This window comes from Condylura cristata, unplaced genomic scaffold (genome assembly GCF_000260355.1).
Source record: "Condylura cristata isolate star-nosed mole 26May11 unplaced genomic scaffold, ConCri1.0 scaffold00005, whole genome shotgun sequence".
Lineage (NCBI taxonomy): Eukaryota > Metazoa > Chordata > Mammalia > Eulipotyphla > Talpidae > Condylura > Condylura cristata.
In genome coordinates, this window is record NW_004567106.1 from 41,817,712 (window position 1) to 41,834,682 (window position 16,971).

General features: G+C 35.8%; 1 protein-coding gene across 4 annotated transcripts in view; it reads right to left on the reverse strand.

Annotated features, from left to right (window-relative positions):
* The window catches only part of PHTF2 (putative homeodomain transcription factor 2), a 116,121-nt gene that overhangs the window by 52,378 nt on the left and 46,772 nt on the right, over positions 1 to 16,971 (reverse strand). For all 4 annotated transcript variants that reach the window (XR_001145109.1, XR_001145110.1, XR_001145108.1 and 1 more), the window contains exons 3-7: positions 13,819 to 13,875; positions 7,784 to 7,853; positions 7,070 to 7,228; positions 2,679 to 2,844; positions 1,635 to 1,799 (exon numbers count right to left, since the gene is read on the reverse strand). Coding sequence is in view for 1 of the 4 variants with exons in the window: in XM_004676897.2 (XP_004676954.1) it covers positions 1,635 to 1,799; positions 2,679 to 2,844; positions 7,070 to 7,228; positions 7,784 to 7,853; positions 13,819 to 13,875 (617 nt within the window). In the remaining 3 variants the exon portion in view is untranslated. The remainder of the gene's footprint in view (positions 1 to 1,634; positions 1,800 to 2,678; positions 2,845 to 7,069; positions 7,229 to 7,783; positions 7,854 to 13,818; positions 13,876 to 16,971) is intronic.

Below are 16,971 nucleotides of genomic sequence, written 5' to 3' on the forward strand. Positions count from 1 at the left end.
GGCCTGCCTGGTGGCACAAGGAATCAAGACAGCACTATAAAGCTATTGTAGCACAAGTTAGCTCCCTGGCCAGGGAGCTGACCGACATGGCACAGCAGACCTCTCCTGTCTCATCTACTGCTCCCCTTAGTAGTGTATTTCAGAACATATACTAGGAGTATGTTCTTCTCCCTACTGCTTTACGCGAATCCTCTCATCCTCCCACACCTCTGGCCTGCACCCCAGGTCTTGTATGCATAAATAAATAAATCTTTAGAAAACCCAAAAACAAGGCCCTCCCTGGTGGAGGGCAGTGGGTTAAAGCACAGTACTAAGAAGCTAAAGCCACTTCGGCATGAGTTCGGTCCCTGCCTGTAAGTGATCACATGGTGTAGCACACCTTTCCTGACTCTCCTACTTCTCCCCTCAGCAGTGCACTTTCCGTCAGTCAGCCTGTTCTGCTCCCCACTCTGTCTTTGATGAATCCTCTCACCATCCCTGCACTTCTGGCTTGTCCCCAGCTCTGTATGCATAAATAAATAAATCTTAAAATAAATCTTTAATAAGAAAACCAAACCAAAACAAAACAAAACAAAACAAAAAAGACTACAAAAATATAGACAGAATGCAACCCAAATTAAAAACAACACAAAATTTGTATCTTTTTGTAGAGGAAGAATAGGTGGTGGTTTAAGTAGTAAAGGAATCAACTTAATGTCATGTTACTAAAAACTATTAACATTGGAAAAACTGCTCTTCTAAATTACCATCATTGAAAATAATCTCAGACTATATCACTGCTTAATTGTATGATATATGGTAGACTTTAGCTTAAGAGTGTAATCACATGTTGATGAAACAATGGTATCAGTTGGGAAATAAACAAAAGTCACTAAAAATAGTTATTTTGCAGTATCCCTTTTGTTGATTTACTAATTTAAGTGTGAATTTCATCAGTATACTCAGTATTTTGATCATATTTAACGTTAAGTATGTGGATGTAATGCAGAAACAAAACTCTTAATTGTTTTGCATTTAACTACTCAAAATAATAAAAGATTCAGTTAGGCTTAATTTCTTCTTAAAGTTTGCTAAAGTTACATTTCCCTATATAAAAAATCTTCACAGATGATATAAATTATACCAAAAAAACCCAATACACAAAATAGAACTGCATACTATACATTTTAGCCTATAACAATGCTTTTATGCTTTATTTCAGATAACTTTAGATAACTGAAGCAGAGATTAAAGAAGCCATACAACTTATAATTTGAATTCAAAGCAGACCAAAAAAAAAATCAAAGTAGAAGTAAATTCGCATTTGAGAAATCAGAAGAGAAAGTGTTTATTAACTCTTATCCATAAGTGTAAACTAAATACAAACTACAAAAGAAAAAAGGCAACTGAAATTAAATTTTGACTATAAATATAGCTTGATGGTATATACTCATTGTCACAGATGGGCATAGTCCTACATACTCCAAAGTAAACTTTATGCTGTCTGTTTTTTTAATTATCCATAGTATAAGACCAAAACAAAATCTGTCAGGGTTGTCAAATTTAAAGTCATTAACATTCATTACCTGAGACTGAAGTGCCAGAAAAGGGGTAGTGCATCTCTATGTCATATAAAGCTCTGAATAAATACAAACCCTGATAAAAAGAATGCTGCACGCCACAGGTCTCTGAAGACAGCGCCCACACGGTAGGAGGCGCTTGCACCATGGCTCGGAACTGCCCCCTCCTGTGTGTTATCGGTGGTACTGGAACCATCTCCTTCTCTATGTACTTCCAAGTGGGCTGCTTTTCTTAATTTTCTTCAGAAAAGATTAAGAACAGAAAGTAGCTTTAAAATTTTAATAACCAGTTTCTCAGTAGTATGTTAAAAATTTCAGGAAATATAAACATAGAAGCTTTAATTCATGATATTCAGATTGACTGAATATAAATTAATCCAAATTTGAAAGTACAGACTAAAGACCAATTTCTAGAAATGTTAAGGCATTGTTCCTTAACATTTCTAGAAATGTTCCAAGGTCAGTGGACAGCAGGTTGTAAGGATCACACTGGGCAGACATTTACAAAAGCATTTCTTCCCTATCTAAATGCCACTTATCTGCAGATGAAGAAAGAAGAAAACTTAGGTCAGAGAGAAAAATACTCTAATAGATAATCAATGATATTTATCTAATGTAAGTTTTTCAAAGATGAAAAGGTCTTAAATCTTAAGAATTCAGAAATATCTTAGCAATGATATTCAAAAGAGGAACCCTTCCAAAAGACCCTTAAAATAGAACTCTGCGTGCTGAATGGCCAGTGAGACTTGCTTTGTTTAATAATTAAAGTTTCAAAAACAGTATTTAATATGTAAATTTACCTGAAAATTTTTCTTAGCTCTTATTTTTACTAAAGCTTATAAACACAAGATTTTGTAAACAGTGGAAATTATCAGTAACTGCAACTAACAAAAGTCCACTACAACTAATATTAGGTGTCTAGAAATAAGTATTAAAACAGGCATGTAGTCTCAAAATGGCCTTGAAGCAAATTTAGAAGACTGAATCATTTAATAACTAATTCTGAGTCTATTTTTAGCTTCATTTGAAAAAGCAACTTTATGACATTTTACTCAAATGAAGAACAATACTGGATTCAAAATATAGAAATCTATGAGGTCACTTTCAGAGAGACAGTACCTCCTTCTTTTACCCCCTGTGCTTAGAGGGGGTTTTGGTGTTCTTGTTGAAACAATCTGGCAGTGCACAGTTCCCAGGAGCAGCATCAGCCATATCGGCCCAATCACTTCAGTCAGAGGTATGCTATGTGGGCTAGAAGCGGAACAGAATAATACTATTGCGGCAACTACAAGAATGGAAAGAAAATACATTTAATTATAGATCTGATATTTGTGTCTTCATAACTTTAAAAATTATGCTTCTTGTCATATTATTTTTCAAATTTAAATTAGTTTAAAATGTTACTCCAGACAAGTGGCTACTAATACATTTTTTTAAAGATTTATTTATTTATGCATACAGAACTGGGGTGCAGACTAGAGGTATGGCAGGGGGTGGGGGTGAAGTAGTGATGAGAGGATCCACCAGAGATAGAGTGGGGAGCAGAACAGGCAGACTGACTGAAATACACTGTTAAGGGGAGTAGTGGGCAGGTCAGGGAAGGTCTGCCATGCCATGTGGGTCAGCTCCCTGGCAGGGAATTGAACTGGTGCTGAAGTAGCTATGGATTTCTTCATAGTTCTATGTACCACCAGAGGGGGCCCTGAGTAATATACTTTTCTTTTTTAAGATTCATGTATTTATGCACACAGAATTGGTGTACAAGCCAGAGGGTGGGGGCGGTGAGAGGCTTCACCAGAGACAGTGTGGGAAGCAGGACAGTAGATTGACAAAGTACACTGCTGAGGGCAGCAGCAGGTGGGTCAGAAGAGGTCTGCCACGCCATGTGGGTCACCCCCAGGGGTCAGGCATTGAACTCACACTGAAGCAGCTATGGGTTGCTTGCAGTGCTGCCTCCTAACCTGTTGCACCACCAGAGAGGGCCCTGAATAATACACTTTTAAAACAAGGTAACACCCAACAGTCCCTAAAGGATAGACTTTAATACCACTATGAAAATTAGAGGCATCTGACTCTATTGCATTCCTACTAAGATTCCTACTAACCTCAAATATCCTTATTTCTTTGTTTTACAAATAAGGAAGTCTATGTGTATAATAAGACTATAACGAATTTCTTTTCAATAGAAGTTTATCCACTAAAAACTAATAACAGATTTACTTGGGCATAATTTTCAGGGAAACCATTAAACACCCACAGTGTGTTTAGTTACAAGAAGAAATCTTGTTTTTGTCTGCTCAGTATTACTTAGTTTATCTAGACATAAACTCTACTTTCCTTTTGAGAGGTTAGCAGTTTTATTGTCTCAAGTGATCTTATTTCTCTCACCTTAGGGATGAACATGTAACCTAGGCTTGTCATAGTCTTAACTGTAAGTACAGGAATTAATAAAAAGATAAGCATGTAACCTAAAGAAGGCTAATCAGAATCTTTTCCAGGGATTAACAAATGTGCTTGATGAAGGTTTTCTCCTACGTCACAAACATTAAGGACTATGAAAATATGAAATTGCCATGGGCCACTTAGCTTCCACTCAGAAAGAGCCTGCCGAAGGATAAGGAAAGCATTAAAAAAAATGAAGGTATCATCTGAGCTTCAAGATCCAGCACAGTTTGAAACTAGAGTATAGGAATATTTAACTCTATTGTGGAAATATTGGAGAATTTGAATATTTGACTTCTGTTCATTTTGTTAGGTATGATAATTATAATGTGGTTATACTATATATATTTTTTGAAATATATATATACTGTATATATATTTTACCCCTGATATGTTCAGGGGTGAAAAAAACATCATTTATAATATACAGTGTGTGTGTATATAGTGTGTGTATATGTGTGTGCATATATGTAAACGTATGCACATATATACATGCAAATGTACGTGTATGTGTGTGTGTGTATATATATGTACACACACACACACTTGACCAAAACAGACTAACAGATCAAAATGTTGATAATTATCTAACCAAACAGATGGGCCTATAGGTATTAAGGGTGATCATGTATTTTATCATCTCAACCAGGACTCCCTTGGGAACAAAAGGAGACTATTAATAAAAGCACCAGGTTAACACAAGTGAACTTAAACAGGTGGACAGTCCCAGACAAATTGAACATATGGAACTTAGTTATAGTACCAGTCTATTCTGGCATTTTTTGAAAACTTTTATAAGCCGTAAAAATAGTGATTTTTTTTTTAGATAACTTAGTTTGCATTTGGTTTCTGCCACTTACAAAAGAATGGGAAAGAATGCTAGTGGAATACACTAAGATTTCCGCTTAAAACAGCACTTAATCTCATACTATGTTTAACAAGTGCCACAAAAAAAAATTCAGCTTTCTATGGTGATTAACAAAGTTTAAAAAGGAAAAATATAAATTTTTTATAATAATTTATTTTTACATATTTTTGTGCATTTCTCCATCTCAGTTGCAATCCCCTTGGGGAAAAACATAAATTTTTAAAACTGTCAATTATCTTTATGAATTTCCCCTGGAATTTAACTCAAATTCTTGAACTGCTTTATACAATTTTGGAAATTTGAATAGTAACGTTTTTGCCACTTTTTACATGGACTACTAATAGGAACTTTACCAAGTTCCTTAACTTTTTTGAGCCTTGATTTATACACCTGTATAATAAAACAATACACAGGGTACTGTAAGTTTCAAGTGAAGTAAGATATGTAAAACACTTTGAAAGGCTCTTATGCATAGTGAATTAACACCTAACACTGATAAATGGTAGCTTTTATTAGCTATTGATACTATCATCATTGTTGGCTATTATCTTACTAGTTATACTATTTGCTATTAATTAACTATTTTTTAAAAGGCACAGGAAGGAAATGTACTTATAAAAGTTCAGAGTTTCAAGAACAAAGAACATCTTAAAGCACTTAAGACTTTATATAATCCTCTGATGGTTATTTATACAATTCAGTCCTGTGATACAGTTCTCTGTATGCTATGGCTGAAAGCCCTGTATTTTGTATCTTAACACAGAGCTGTTCTATTCTGCCCATCTCTCCACCCAAAACATGTGTTAGAAAAAGAGTGGGAAACCACTTAGTCCTCTCTTTTGTCCTTATTCCTACTGGTTATATCCCTCAAATTGGCAATGTCTGGTATCTATGATTCTGGTATCATCACCTCCTCCCTTTAGTCCTCCAAGTAAAGGGTTAAAACATATAAGGAGAAATGGCCCTCCCTGGTGGCAAGCTGAAACCACTTCCATACGAGTTTGATTCCTGCCTGCCCCGGAGGAGACCACATGGCGTGGCAGACCTCTCCTGACCCGCCCGCTGCTCCCCTCAGCAGTGTACTTCCTCGATCTGCCTGTTCTGCTCCCCACTCTGTCTCTGGTGAAGTCTTTCGCCACCCCTGAGTCTCTGGCCTGTACTCCAGTTCTGTATGCACAAATAAATCTTAAAAAAAAAAAAAAAAAAAGAGAAATTATTCACTTCTCTTGGGTAAAGCCTTATAAATTATGCTCTTTGATCACTTAATGAAGTCCCGTGAACTAGGCAGACTGCTGTAACTTTCTGTCACAGTATTTCTAGATATTTCTGCAGAGATCAACTAAGCCAAACCTCCTTTATCAAGAACAAGCAGTTTCAAGGCACAGAACTTTGTATATGTGTATGCTGGCCAAGCTGAACTCTAGTGACAATCATCAGGAATATATAATCTCTGAAGTTCAATTTTTAGGTCTATAAATCTTAAAAGACTAGTGGTAGATGTTAGGTATTGGAAATAAGAGTACAAATAAGATACAATGTCTGCTCTTTGCATCAGTTTAGAAGAAAAGGGAGATATATAAAGAAACAATATAAATAAACTATAATGGACTAAGTTATGCCTCCTAACTCTAGATTAATTTGTGAGCCCTAACCCACAATGTGACAACATTTACAGATGGGGCCTATAAAGTAATAAAGGTTAAATGGAATCTTAATCTGACAGAACAGTACAGAACAGGCAGACAGAACACAGGCAGAACACAGGCAGAACACAGGCCATGTAAGAACTTTATATACTGGCGAAGCTGAACTCTAGGGACAATCAAAAGGAATATATAATCTCTGAAGTTCTATTTTTAGGTCTATATCTTAAAAAAACTAGTGGCAGGTTGTAAAAAAGCAAGAATAGTGTATTACTGGGGGGGGTGAAATTCTTGAATATTTGTAAAAATCTGTTCAACTTCTGGTTTTCCCTCACCATTTACACATTCAAATTTTCAAAACTTATACTGACAAATATCTACTTTGTTTTTGCAAACATTTTTCATACCAAACCATTGAAGTCTAAGTGAAGTATTATAATGTTTATCTAATACTCAGTTTTTCATGTTCAGTATGTCTTAAAAAAACAAACCCTTAGTAACCCTAAAAATATATCATTCTGAAAGTTAAAAACAAAATGCATTTCTAACAATTATACCTTGAAGAAGATAAAGGACAAGAAGCCAAAAAAAAATGAATTTTGATGTTACTTGTAACCACCACCGGAAGAAAAACGGGAAAAACACAACTCGAACAATTCCCTTTCTGGTCAGTGAAGTCCACGGACTTTCAGGTTTTGCCTTAGCAAATGCAGATCCTAAAAAAAGTAAAATACATTTACACTTAGGATTCTTTAATTTCTGTATTAAAAAAATTTTTTTTAACTTAAAAAAAATTTCAACAACTGAAGAGAAACAAAACATGTATAATTTCGTTTTATACTAATGCTATGAGAATAGTTTGGGGTAGTAAATGTCTTAAAACATTCTTTATACTATGATATTAACTCAGTTACCTTGAAAAAAACCTATTTTTTAATGAAATAGCAGAATGCCTCCCACATAATTTATACATACGAGACAATATTCAATTGTTAGTTTCATTTAGGAAGTGCTAATTACCAATTATAACCGCATCTTATAGCAAATGAGCAGCAAATGAGCTGCTTTTCTTTTATACTTATTTCTTGGATGACTTTTAGTAGTAGACTAGTCAGTGGTATTTAAGTGTTTACATTTTCTGTTTTTAAATGTATTCTTACTTTCAGTTAGTCTCACATTGCTTTTCTTACACTAAACATAGTTGAAAGCTATTTTGAATTGTTTCAAGTAAATTTCTAAATATATTAGGCATTTACTTATTTAAGACTCACCTCTTACAAGATCAACATCTATGAGGTCTGGTTTCACATGTGCTGTTTTCTTTGGTTTATTCCTTAACCCCTGTAATACATTAAATGTAATACTGGAATTCAGTACATATATATTTTAAAATCCAAGATAGCAGGGAAAAAATCAACTTCTGAAAGTTTCAATCATAAAAAGTTTTAATATAGTAGACGAAAATGTAGCACATTACATTTTGTTACATATGAACCACAACTATAATATTTAAATTTTATCACTTTCCAAAAGGTTAAGTTTGGGGATATGTGCAGCATGCCAGATCCAGTTAAAAGTAGAATTCTACAACAAAGCCCACTGCTATCAATCAATTTAGATATACAGATGAGATGTTGCAGGAGACTGTGTTGGCCCCAGAATGGTAAGCAGAATGTTGAGTTTGGCTTCGGAAGCAGTGGGTCTCAAAGACCCTCAAAGTACGATGCTGGGAGCATTGCTGCAGAAATCTGTGAATGTCAGAGCAGAGGGCAGACAGGGATGTAGACTTCTCAGCAATGCCAGTATGTAGAGGTGGAATCAGTAAGACTCAGAGAATGATGCACACCTCAGGGTTGTGGCTATGTTCACATGCCAACCACTGGCCAGATAACAATGCCACCTCATCACCTTAGAGCTTGGATACATGGCCAGAAGAGGATAAAACAGAAATCATGAACTGAATTAGTTTAAACTTGAAACTGTTGAGCACTAAGTATTAAGTTTCTGTCATCAGTATCAGAATGGGAAGATGAGTGGAGAGAATCTTTGGGGGAAAAACACTATGAAAAATAAATTACACTTTATAACTTAAGGCTAGTATGTTAATTAAAAGAACCTAAGATTAAACTCCTCGGAAGCCAAAAAAGCTGAAAGATAACCAGAGTTTAGATGATCTGTTTACCATTTCTTCAATTGGCTAAGAAACTGCAGCAAATCCTTGGTCTTAATCCAAATTTCAGTGACACACTAAAGTAAAAATTTGAATAAGTACTGTTTACTTTTAAAACAATAACAAAAATGGCATATAAGCTCAAAGTTAACTGACATTTTTAAACAAAAATGTCCCCTGAACTGGGCCTCCCTGGTGGTGCAAGGCTAGGAAGCTATTACCAGCCACTCTAGCATGAAGTTCATCCCCAGCCACGAAGCTGACCACATGGCACAGGAGACCTCTCCTGTCTTGTCCATTGTTCCCCTTAGCAGTGTACTTCAGTAATATGCCAGTTCTGCTCCCCACTTTGTCTCTGGTGAATCCTCTCATTCCCCCACCCACTATACCTCTAGCCTGCACCCCAGCTCTTGTATGTGTAAATACATAAAATAAAATCTTTAATAATGATGAAGAAAAGGGTCATTTATTATTTGACTTGTAGTCCAAGTTTCCAGAAAAGTTTCTTATAGAACATAGGGGATATGAAATGGTCATAAAAGAATGGAACATAGTAATTATTATTTTTTTTTTCCTTAAAAAAGTACCCTAAGAGCCCTCCCTGGTGGCACTGCGGGTTAAAGCACAGCACTAAGAAGCTAAAGCCACTCACACATGAGTTTGATCCCCACCTGTCTCGGAGGTGATCCACATGGCGCAACAGACCTCTCATGACCCGCCCGCTGCTCCCCTCAGTGTACTTTGACGATCTGCCTGTTCTGCTCCCCACTCTGTCTCTGGTAAATCCTCTCACCACCCCTGCACCTGTGACCTGTACCCCAGTTCTGTATGCACAAATAAATCTTTTTCTTAAAAAAGTACCCTAAAATAAAGATGCAATTAGCTCTTTGATTTCCTTCAAATACACTGTCCATCTGAAGTTACGAACCACTCAGATACAAAAACAAAGTTATGGGTAAAGCCATGATTACTGGGTGTACAGTTGATCTTAATATTTGGATTCCATATCCACAATTCACCTATTCACTAAGATTTATATGTACCTTCAAATCAATACTTTGGGCACATTTATAGTCATTTTAGACAGAATAAGAGGTCAAAAATTTGAGTCATCTAATGTGCATGTCCCCAGCTGAGGTCCAACAAGGTAATACTCTTGTTTCAGCTTTCATATTGTAATTGTCCTTTTCATTAGTATCATGATATTTGCATCGTTTTCCTGCTTTCTGTTGGTAATTCTGTTATTTAAAATGGATCCCAATCAGTCATTAATACTGTCCAGGTAATACTGTTATTTAAAATGGATCCCAATCACAGTCATTAATACTGTTATTTAAAATGGATCCCAAAAAAGGCTATGATGTGCCTTGTTAAAAAATGTACTTGGGGCTGCCGTGGTGGCCCAATGGGTTAAAGTGCTGTGAAGCTAATCTGAAACTATCCACAGCCACTGCAGCATGAGTTCAATCCCTGCCAAGGAGGTGACCCACATCACTCTCCTGTCTCACCCGATGCTCCCCTCAGCAGTGTACTTTGTCCATCTGCTTGTTCAGCTCCCCATTCTGTTTTTGGTGAATCCTCTCACCGCCCCTGCACCTCTGGCCTGTACCCCAGTATTGTATGCATAAATAAAATAAATTTTTAAGAAAAGAAAATGTGTTTTAGATAAGCTTATATGGGCATGAGTTATAGGGCTGTTGGCCATGAATTCAATATTAATGAATCAACAATATGTATTGAGTGAGGTGTTTTTCAACAGAAACACACATAACAAAGTCATGTATTAATCAGCTAATGAAACTGTTGTGACAGAGGCTCATAGGAACTTAAACACTGTATTTCCCCTGGCAACAATGACTCAGTATTCATTAACTCAGTGTTAATGGTGACTTCACAGAAGTACTGTGAATGAGAACTGACTGTTTCTGTACCTCAATAACCCATTTGGTATCAAGACAGAGTAGCTGACAGACTATCATTCCAATTTGCAAACTGGAAAGCACATTTAAATAAAAATTCAACAGAACGATATGTAATTTGGTATAAATTACATATAATTTCTGTCTTTAATAATAGTGGCAATGTATTTGAAAGCAAACAGTGTACATTTAATGCACTTTTTTCATGCAGTGAAAAAATTTCTTTTTCTAATAATTTGAAAATCATCTTACTACAAGTGTTTTATGAACAATCTGAAGGACCTGCCTGTGGCCCAAGGGGTTAAGTCTCAGCACTACGAAGCTAGCCACAGCCACTGCAGCACTGGTCCTCCTTGCCAGCAGGGCAACACTGACCATACAAAGGAGGAGCACTTCAGAGCAGCTCGTGGGTCTCCCCTGCCCATCAGGACTGTTGCAATAACGATGCTTTCCAGGTCCAGGGCTGTTGGGATGAACTAGAGAGTTCGATCCCCGGCCAGGAAGCTGATCCACATGGCGCAACAGACCTCTTCTGTCTCACCCGCTGCTCCTTTCAGCAGTGTATTTCAATATATCTACCTGTTCTGCTTCCCACTCTGTCTCTGGTGAATCCTCTCACCCCACCACTGCACCTCTGGCATGTACACCAGTTCTTGTATGAATAAATAAATCTTTAAAAAAAAATCTGAAGCTTAATTTTACTGTTGTATGCCTATAATTTTCATCAGGAATCCAAATATATTTACTAATTATAAATTTAAATTCTTACAGTACATTCTCAAAGTGCATACTCACATGGTATGAAGTTTTTAATTTCTTAAACCTCTAAGTACATAGATTATGTTAAGTGAAAAAGCTAAAATGAACTATTTACTTACAGAAATTCTGTTCAATGATCCATACTTTCTATATATGAAGCTATTTTAATACCTAAAATCCATCAAACCATTAGTTTCACTTTCTGGAAATCTCACTTAATCCCTCAACCTGTGTTTCCTCTAAAATGACTTTAACTGGCATAATTCTTTTTGTTGAAGCTTTAAAATTCTACCTGGCATTAAAGCAGAGAAATTTCACACTTAAATTTGAGTCAAAGTGTCAGAAAATGGAAGTTTTCAATTACAATTTCTAAACTACAAAAAAAAAAATACAAACTTACAAAAGATTTTGCACCTTAGCAGTATCAACAGTGGGCCTCAATTTCAAAGGATGAACTTGATACATTTTTGAAAGCAACAAATGCAGCATTTTTCTTTTCTTAAATATTGATATCATATACTAATTAAATACCAATTTATCTTTCTTAATATAAATGCAAAATTATTTTATAATATAATTGCCTCTATTATTATGTCTATTAGCAAGAATGGAATATGTTTTTAGGCTTATCAGCAAACTGATTTAATTCAAAATTGCAAGTTAGGTTTAATACTGCTTTAATTCTTCAATTCCTAGGTATTACTTTTACAGTTATTATTTCAAGGGAGACTTATTTCAGAAACAAGTTATAGTATCAGCCTCCCCAAAGTTCATTGCTGTACCAAGTAACACTGATAGAATCCTCCTTACCCTAATCTATTTAGACATTAAAATAGTTCTTTTAAAAATGAGGAAATTATATAAGTAATGAAATACTTTGTGATGAATAGATCCCAAAAACTAAAATAAATTTGGTATAAGTTATACATAATTTTTGTCTTTAATAGTGGCAATGTATTTGAAAACAAAGAGTATACATTTAATTCACTTTTTTGAGGCTTTCAAATTTGAAAAACATCTAAATGTGCCAATGGATAATACAACTTTTCAAAGTACTTAATATCCCCTGTCCAACTAGTTAAATAATGTCAAAGAGAGTAAGAGATTTTAAGGCATCTCATTAAACCCATCTGCTGCACTTTGCTTAACTATTCCATTTCTTTATCATACTCTCTACTCTACTGTTTCATGAGTTTCCTGCTTTCTCCTCCTTCATTTATACCTCTTGCCTTGCCTGTCTGTATAAATCCACTTACTCACATAGCTATATCTGTATGTTGTACGAGGATATAACACACACACACGTTATCTAACACACACACCCTTATTAATATACTGAAGACTTCAAAATCTCTCTCCCAAGTCCTACCTGTTAAAACTCAGTTCATGAATCACTTCCTCAGTGAAGTCTTCCTAAACTTGCCCAGGGATGCCTTCCCTCACTCTTCTAAAGACAAATGTGCCTCTCTGGATTTATCTCACATGTACCTCCTCCACAAAATTATGACCTACTTTAACTTTTATCCAATGATTTAACCCTGTATTTAGCACATGGGAGGTTTAATTACAACTTTGTAAACTAAATTATTCATGAAAATAATTTACAAATTAAAACTGAGAAATGGCAAAGAATTTTGTTCTTTTATAGATTATTGTCTTAACATTGGCAGATTTTTAAGTAACTACAGTCATTAATTTTTCAGTCTAATGTAAACCTTTCTGTAGAAAACAGAGTATGTCAAGCAACTACAGTCATCTCCACTGGGCCCAGATTAAATTTAGCTCGTGCAGGAACACGCTGATTAGTATTACCTATGCAAATGAAAATATGAATCTTATTGCCAAAAAAGTGATTGCTGAGAAACAATTCAAATTCAATTACAAAACAATTTCATGCTAGCAAGGTAGCCCAAGAATACATCTTACTAATTTTAGAGAGGTGATTACATGGTCAAGGAAAAATCACCCACTACAAAACTACTTTAATGCTTTACTTTCCTAGTTGTTTTAAAATCACTAACTTTTCAACTATTTCACTTGCGTCCAAGTCATTCTGCATGTTAGTAGTGCCAAAAAGCGGTCTCAATTAAGCAGAGCAGCACTTGCACAGATCACTCAGGTGGGTAAAAGCCTCAAATACTCACCAGTTTAATAAACTGTACAGAGCAATGACAGCATCAAAGGGGAGGAAAAGCAAACTAGAAGTATAAGGTGACAAGTAAAAGGGGAAAAGAGCTGACAAAAAATAATCATTAGAAATTAAATTTAAATAGAACAGAAAAATGCTAAAAAGCAAAATTATCAGAGGTAGACATGACTATAAAAACTATGAAGTTTTCAAAGAATAATCATAATTCATACCTTAAAAGTATATGGAAAGATATTAAATAAAATATGGTTAATATTCAGCCTATAGACCTATGCTTTAGAATCTAAAAAAATGAAATAAACTTGTTACCTTGATTTCTCTTTGTTCAACAGATTTTTCCCATATTTGTTGATCATATGCTCCAATCTATAAAAATAAATGAAAGATAATGTGCATTAAATGATCATTGCTAATGCCCATCTAGTAACACTGCATGACTTATATGCAATTCTGTGTTTGTACATTCGGCACAGATTTAGTTCTATCTCAAACTATGGTCAATATTTAAGATTGTGATCAGTGTAGTGCAGTGGTTCTTAAACTATGATTTCTGACCACTGGGTCTAGCATTAACTGGGTATTTGTTAGAAACTGTGTCTTACTTTTGACCCAGAGTTAAAGAATAAACAATACTCATGAGGTACTCAAATTTTTTTTTTTTAAACCTTGTATGAGTAGAACTGCTGGATCCTATGGAAACTCCGCTTTTTTTTTAGTAGTTTGAGTAACCTCCACACAGCTTTCCATAGTGATTGAACAAGTATGCATTCCCACCAGCTGTGCAGGAGAGATCCTTTTCTTCCAGATCCCCGCCAACATTTGATACTGCCAGTTTTTTATATGTGTCATGCTCACTGGTATAAGGTGGTATCTCACTCTAGTTTATATCTGCATTTCTCTGATTAGAAGTGATGAACATTTTTTCATATGCCTGTTGGCCATTTGCCTTTCTTCTCAAATGACCTCACTTATAGGAGAAATTTAAAGAAAACAAAAAAGGAGTCAGAAAAAAAAACTATAATAAAGTAAAAATCAAAATCATCAAGCAACTATAGATCAGTAACATTCTGCAGGGGAGGGAGAAGGATCAGGACAGGAGTAGGGAAGCACTATGGAGATGGTGCATCTCACAGGTACCTCCTCCACAAAATTATGGCCTATTTTAACTTTTGGCCCATGATTTTACCCTATAGTTAGCACATGGGAGACTTAATTACAACTTTGTGAACTCTATTAATTAGGTGAATTGGTAGTGGGAATTTCATAAGGAAATCATAAATTGTACAAAAATGAAGGATGATATAATGAATATATTTTTTAAAAACTAAGAAAAATAAATAACCCCCTTGTTTAAAACCAACTGCCCTAAGGAATCTTTAAACAAAAACAGCTACAGCTCTGGTACATTTGAGAAAAAGCTCTCAAGTGTTAAGTGCTTGTTGAAACTACTAATAAAACATACAGGATTCAGGGTTTAAATTTCAGCACTATGAAGCTATAGGCAGCCACTGCAGCCCAAGTACAATCTCCAGACAGGGAGGTAACCAACGTGGCAGAACAGAACTTTCCTGTCTTGGCCAACGCTCCCTTCAGCAGTATATTTCATTAGATCTGCCTATTCTGCTCCCCACTCTGTCCCTGGGGAATTCTCCCACATCTGGCCTGCACCCCAATTCTTGTATGCATAAATTAAATAAGTTTTAAAAAACAAGGAAAACAACATTCACAAAACTTCCAAGGATTAAATGAGATATGTAAGCAGTCCAACTACTTTTCAATCATTTTTGTCTAGATACCACCCTAATTTTCTTTGGCTCCGTTTAGAAAAGTCTTTCCCATTATATATTCCTTGCAATTTTGCTATCAGCAACCACTACAGCATGAGTTTGATCCCTAGCCAGGAGGTGACCCACATGGCATAGCAAACCTCTCTTGTCTCATCCACTGCTCCCCGTATCAGTGTATTTCAGTCAATCTGCTTTTCTGCTTCCCACTGTCTCTGTTGAATCCTCTCACCCCTAGCACCTCTGTCCTGCATAATCACCACGTGGGCTAAGGTTTAAACAGAAAAACAAAGTCATGTTACCAACTCAACAATTAGGAAAACATCAAGAACTAGAGTTCCTTCTGCTTCCATGTCTTATATGATATTTAGATGCTTAAAAGTTCTATGAAATATACCTCCACCTGGGCAGGACTAATAAGGTATTTTACTGTTCTTTCCAAATTTATTATTATTATTTTTTACTTTATCATCTCCAGTTTCTACTAAATGTTGTATATCTAACAGGATACAGAAAGGATCAAATTCTCACTTATAACTGAGAATTTTCTTTATTTTGCAATAATTGAAGATCAGAATCCTAATAAAAAAGGTCAGATGCAGATCAAGACCAGAGCTAAGCAGAGATAATATAAGGAAATTCAGAAACAGTACTGTCTAACCTGGGCCTTCCCTGATGGCGCAACAAGTTAAAGGGCAGCACTACGCAGCAATACACAGCCACTGCAGCGCAAGTTCGATTCCCAGCCAGGGAACTGACCCACATGGCCAGCAGACCTCTTCTGACCAACTTGCTGCTCTCCTTGGCAGTGTGTTTCAGTAGATCTGCCCATTGTGTTCCCCACTCTGTCTCTGGTGAATCCTCTCATATCTCCCACACCTCTGGCCTGTACCTGAGTTCTTATATGCATAAGTAAATCTTTAAAAAAAAAAAAAGTATTTTCAAACCCACAGTATCTTTTTACCCAAATGCCCTTTTATCTACACCTTATTTTTAAAATCTCACTTCAAGAAATGAGAACTGAAAAATGAGAATGGTTTAAAAACAGACATAAGGAGACAGAAAAATGATTCTATTAAGAGTTCTTCCTTTCTATTACCCTCATATATTATCTTATTCATAATAACTGCTCCAGTCCTTTAAATTCTGTTTTATTTTTCATCACTTTTCTGTGACTCCTTTTTAATTAAAAAAAAAAAAAATAAGGGGCTTCCTGGTGGCACAAAGGGTGGCACAAAACAGCACTGCAAAAAAGCCTGGCTTGGCTGCTTCTGTGAATTCGAGCCATCCTGGAGGTGACCCACATGGTACAGCAGACCTCTCCTGTCTTGCCCACTGCTCCCCTCAGCAGTGTACTTCATCAATCATCCCACTCTGTCTCTGGCGAATCCTCTCACCAACCCTGCACCTCTGACCTGTTCCCCAGTCCTTGCATGCATAAATAAATCCTTAAAAAAAGTCTATTTTCTAAGAAAAATCAAAATGGAGGCATTACAATCCCAAACTTCAAGTTGTACTACAAAGCCGTAATAATCAAAACTGCATGGTACTGGAATAAGAATAGACATACAGACCAGTGGATTCGAATAGAAAACCCACATATAAACCCACGAGTTTATGGACACCTAATTTTTGACAAAGGAGCAAAGAAGATACAATGGAACAAAGAAAATTTGTT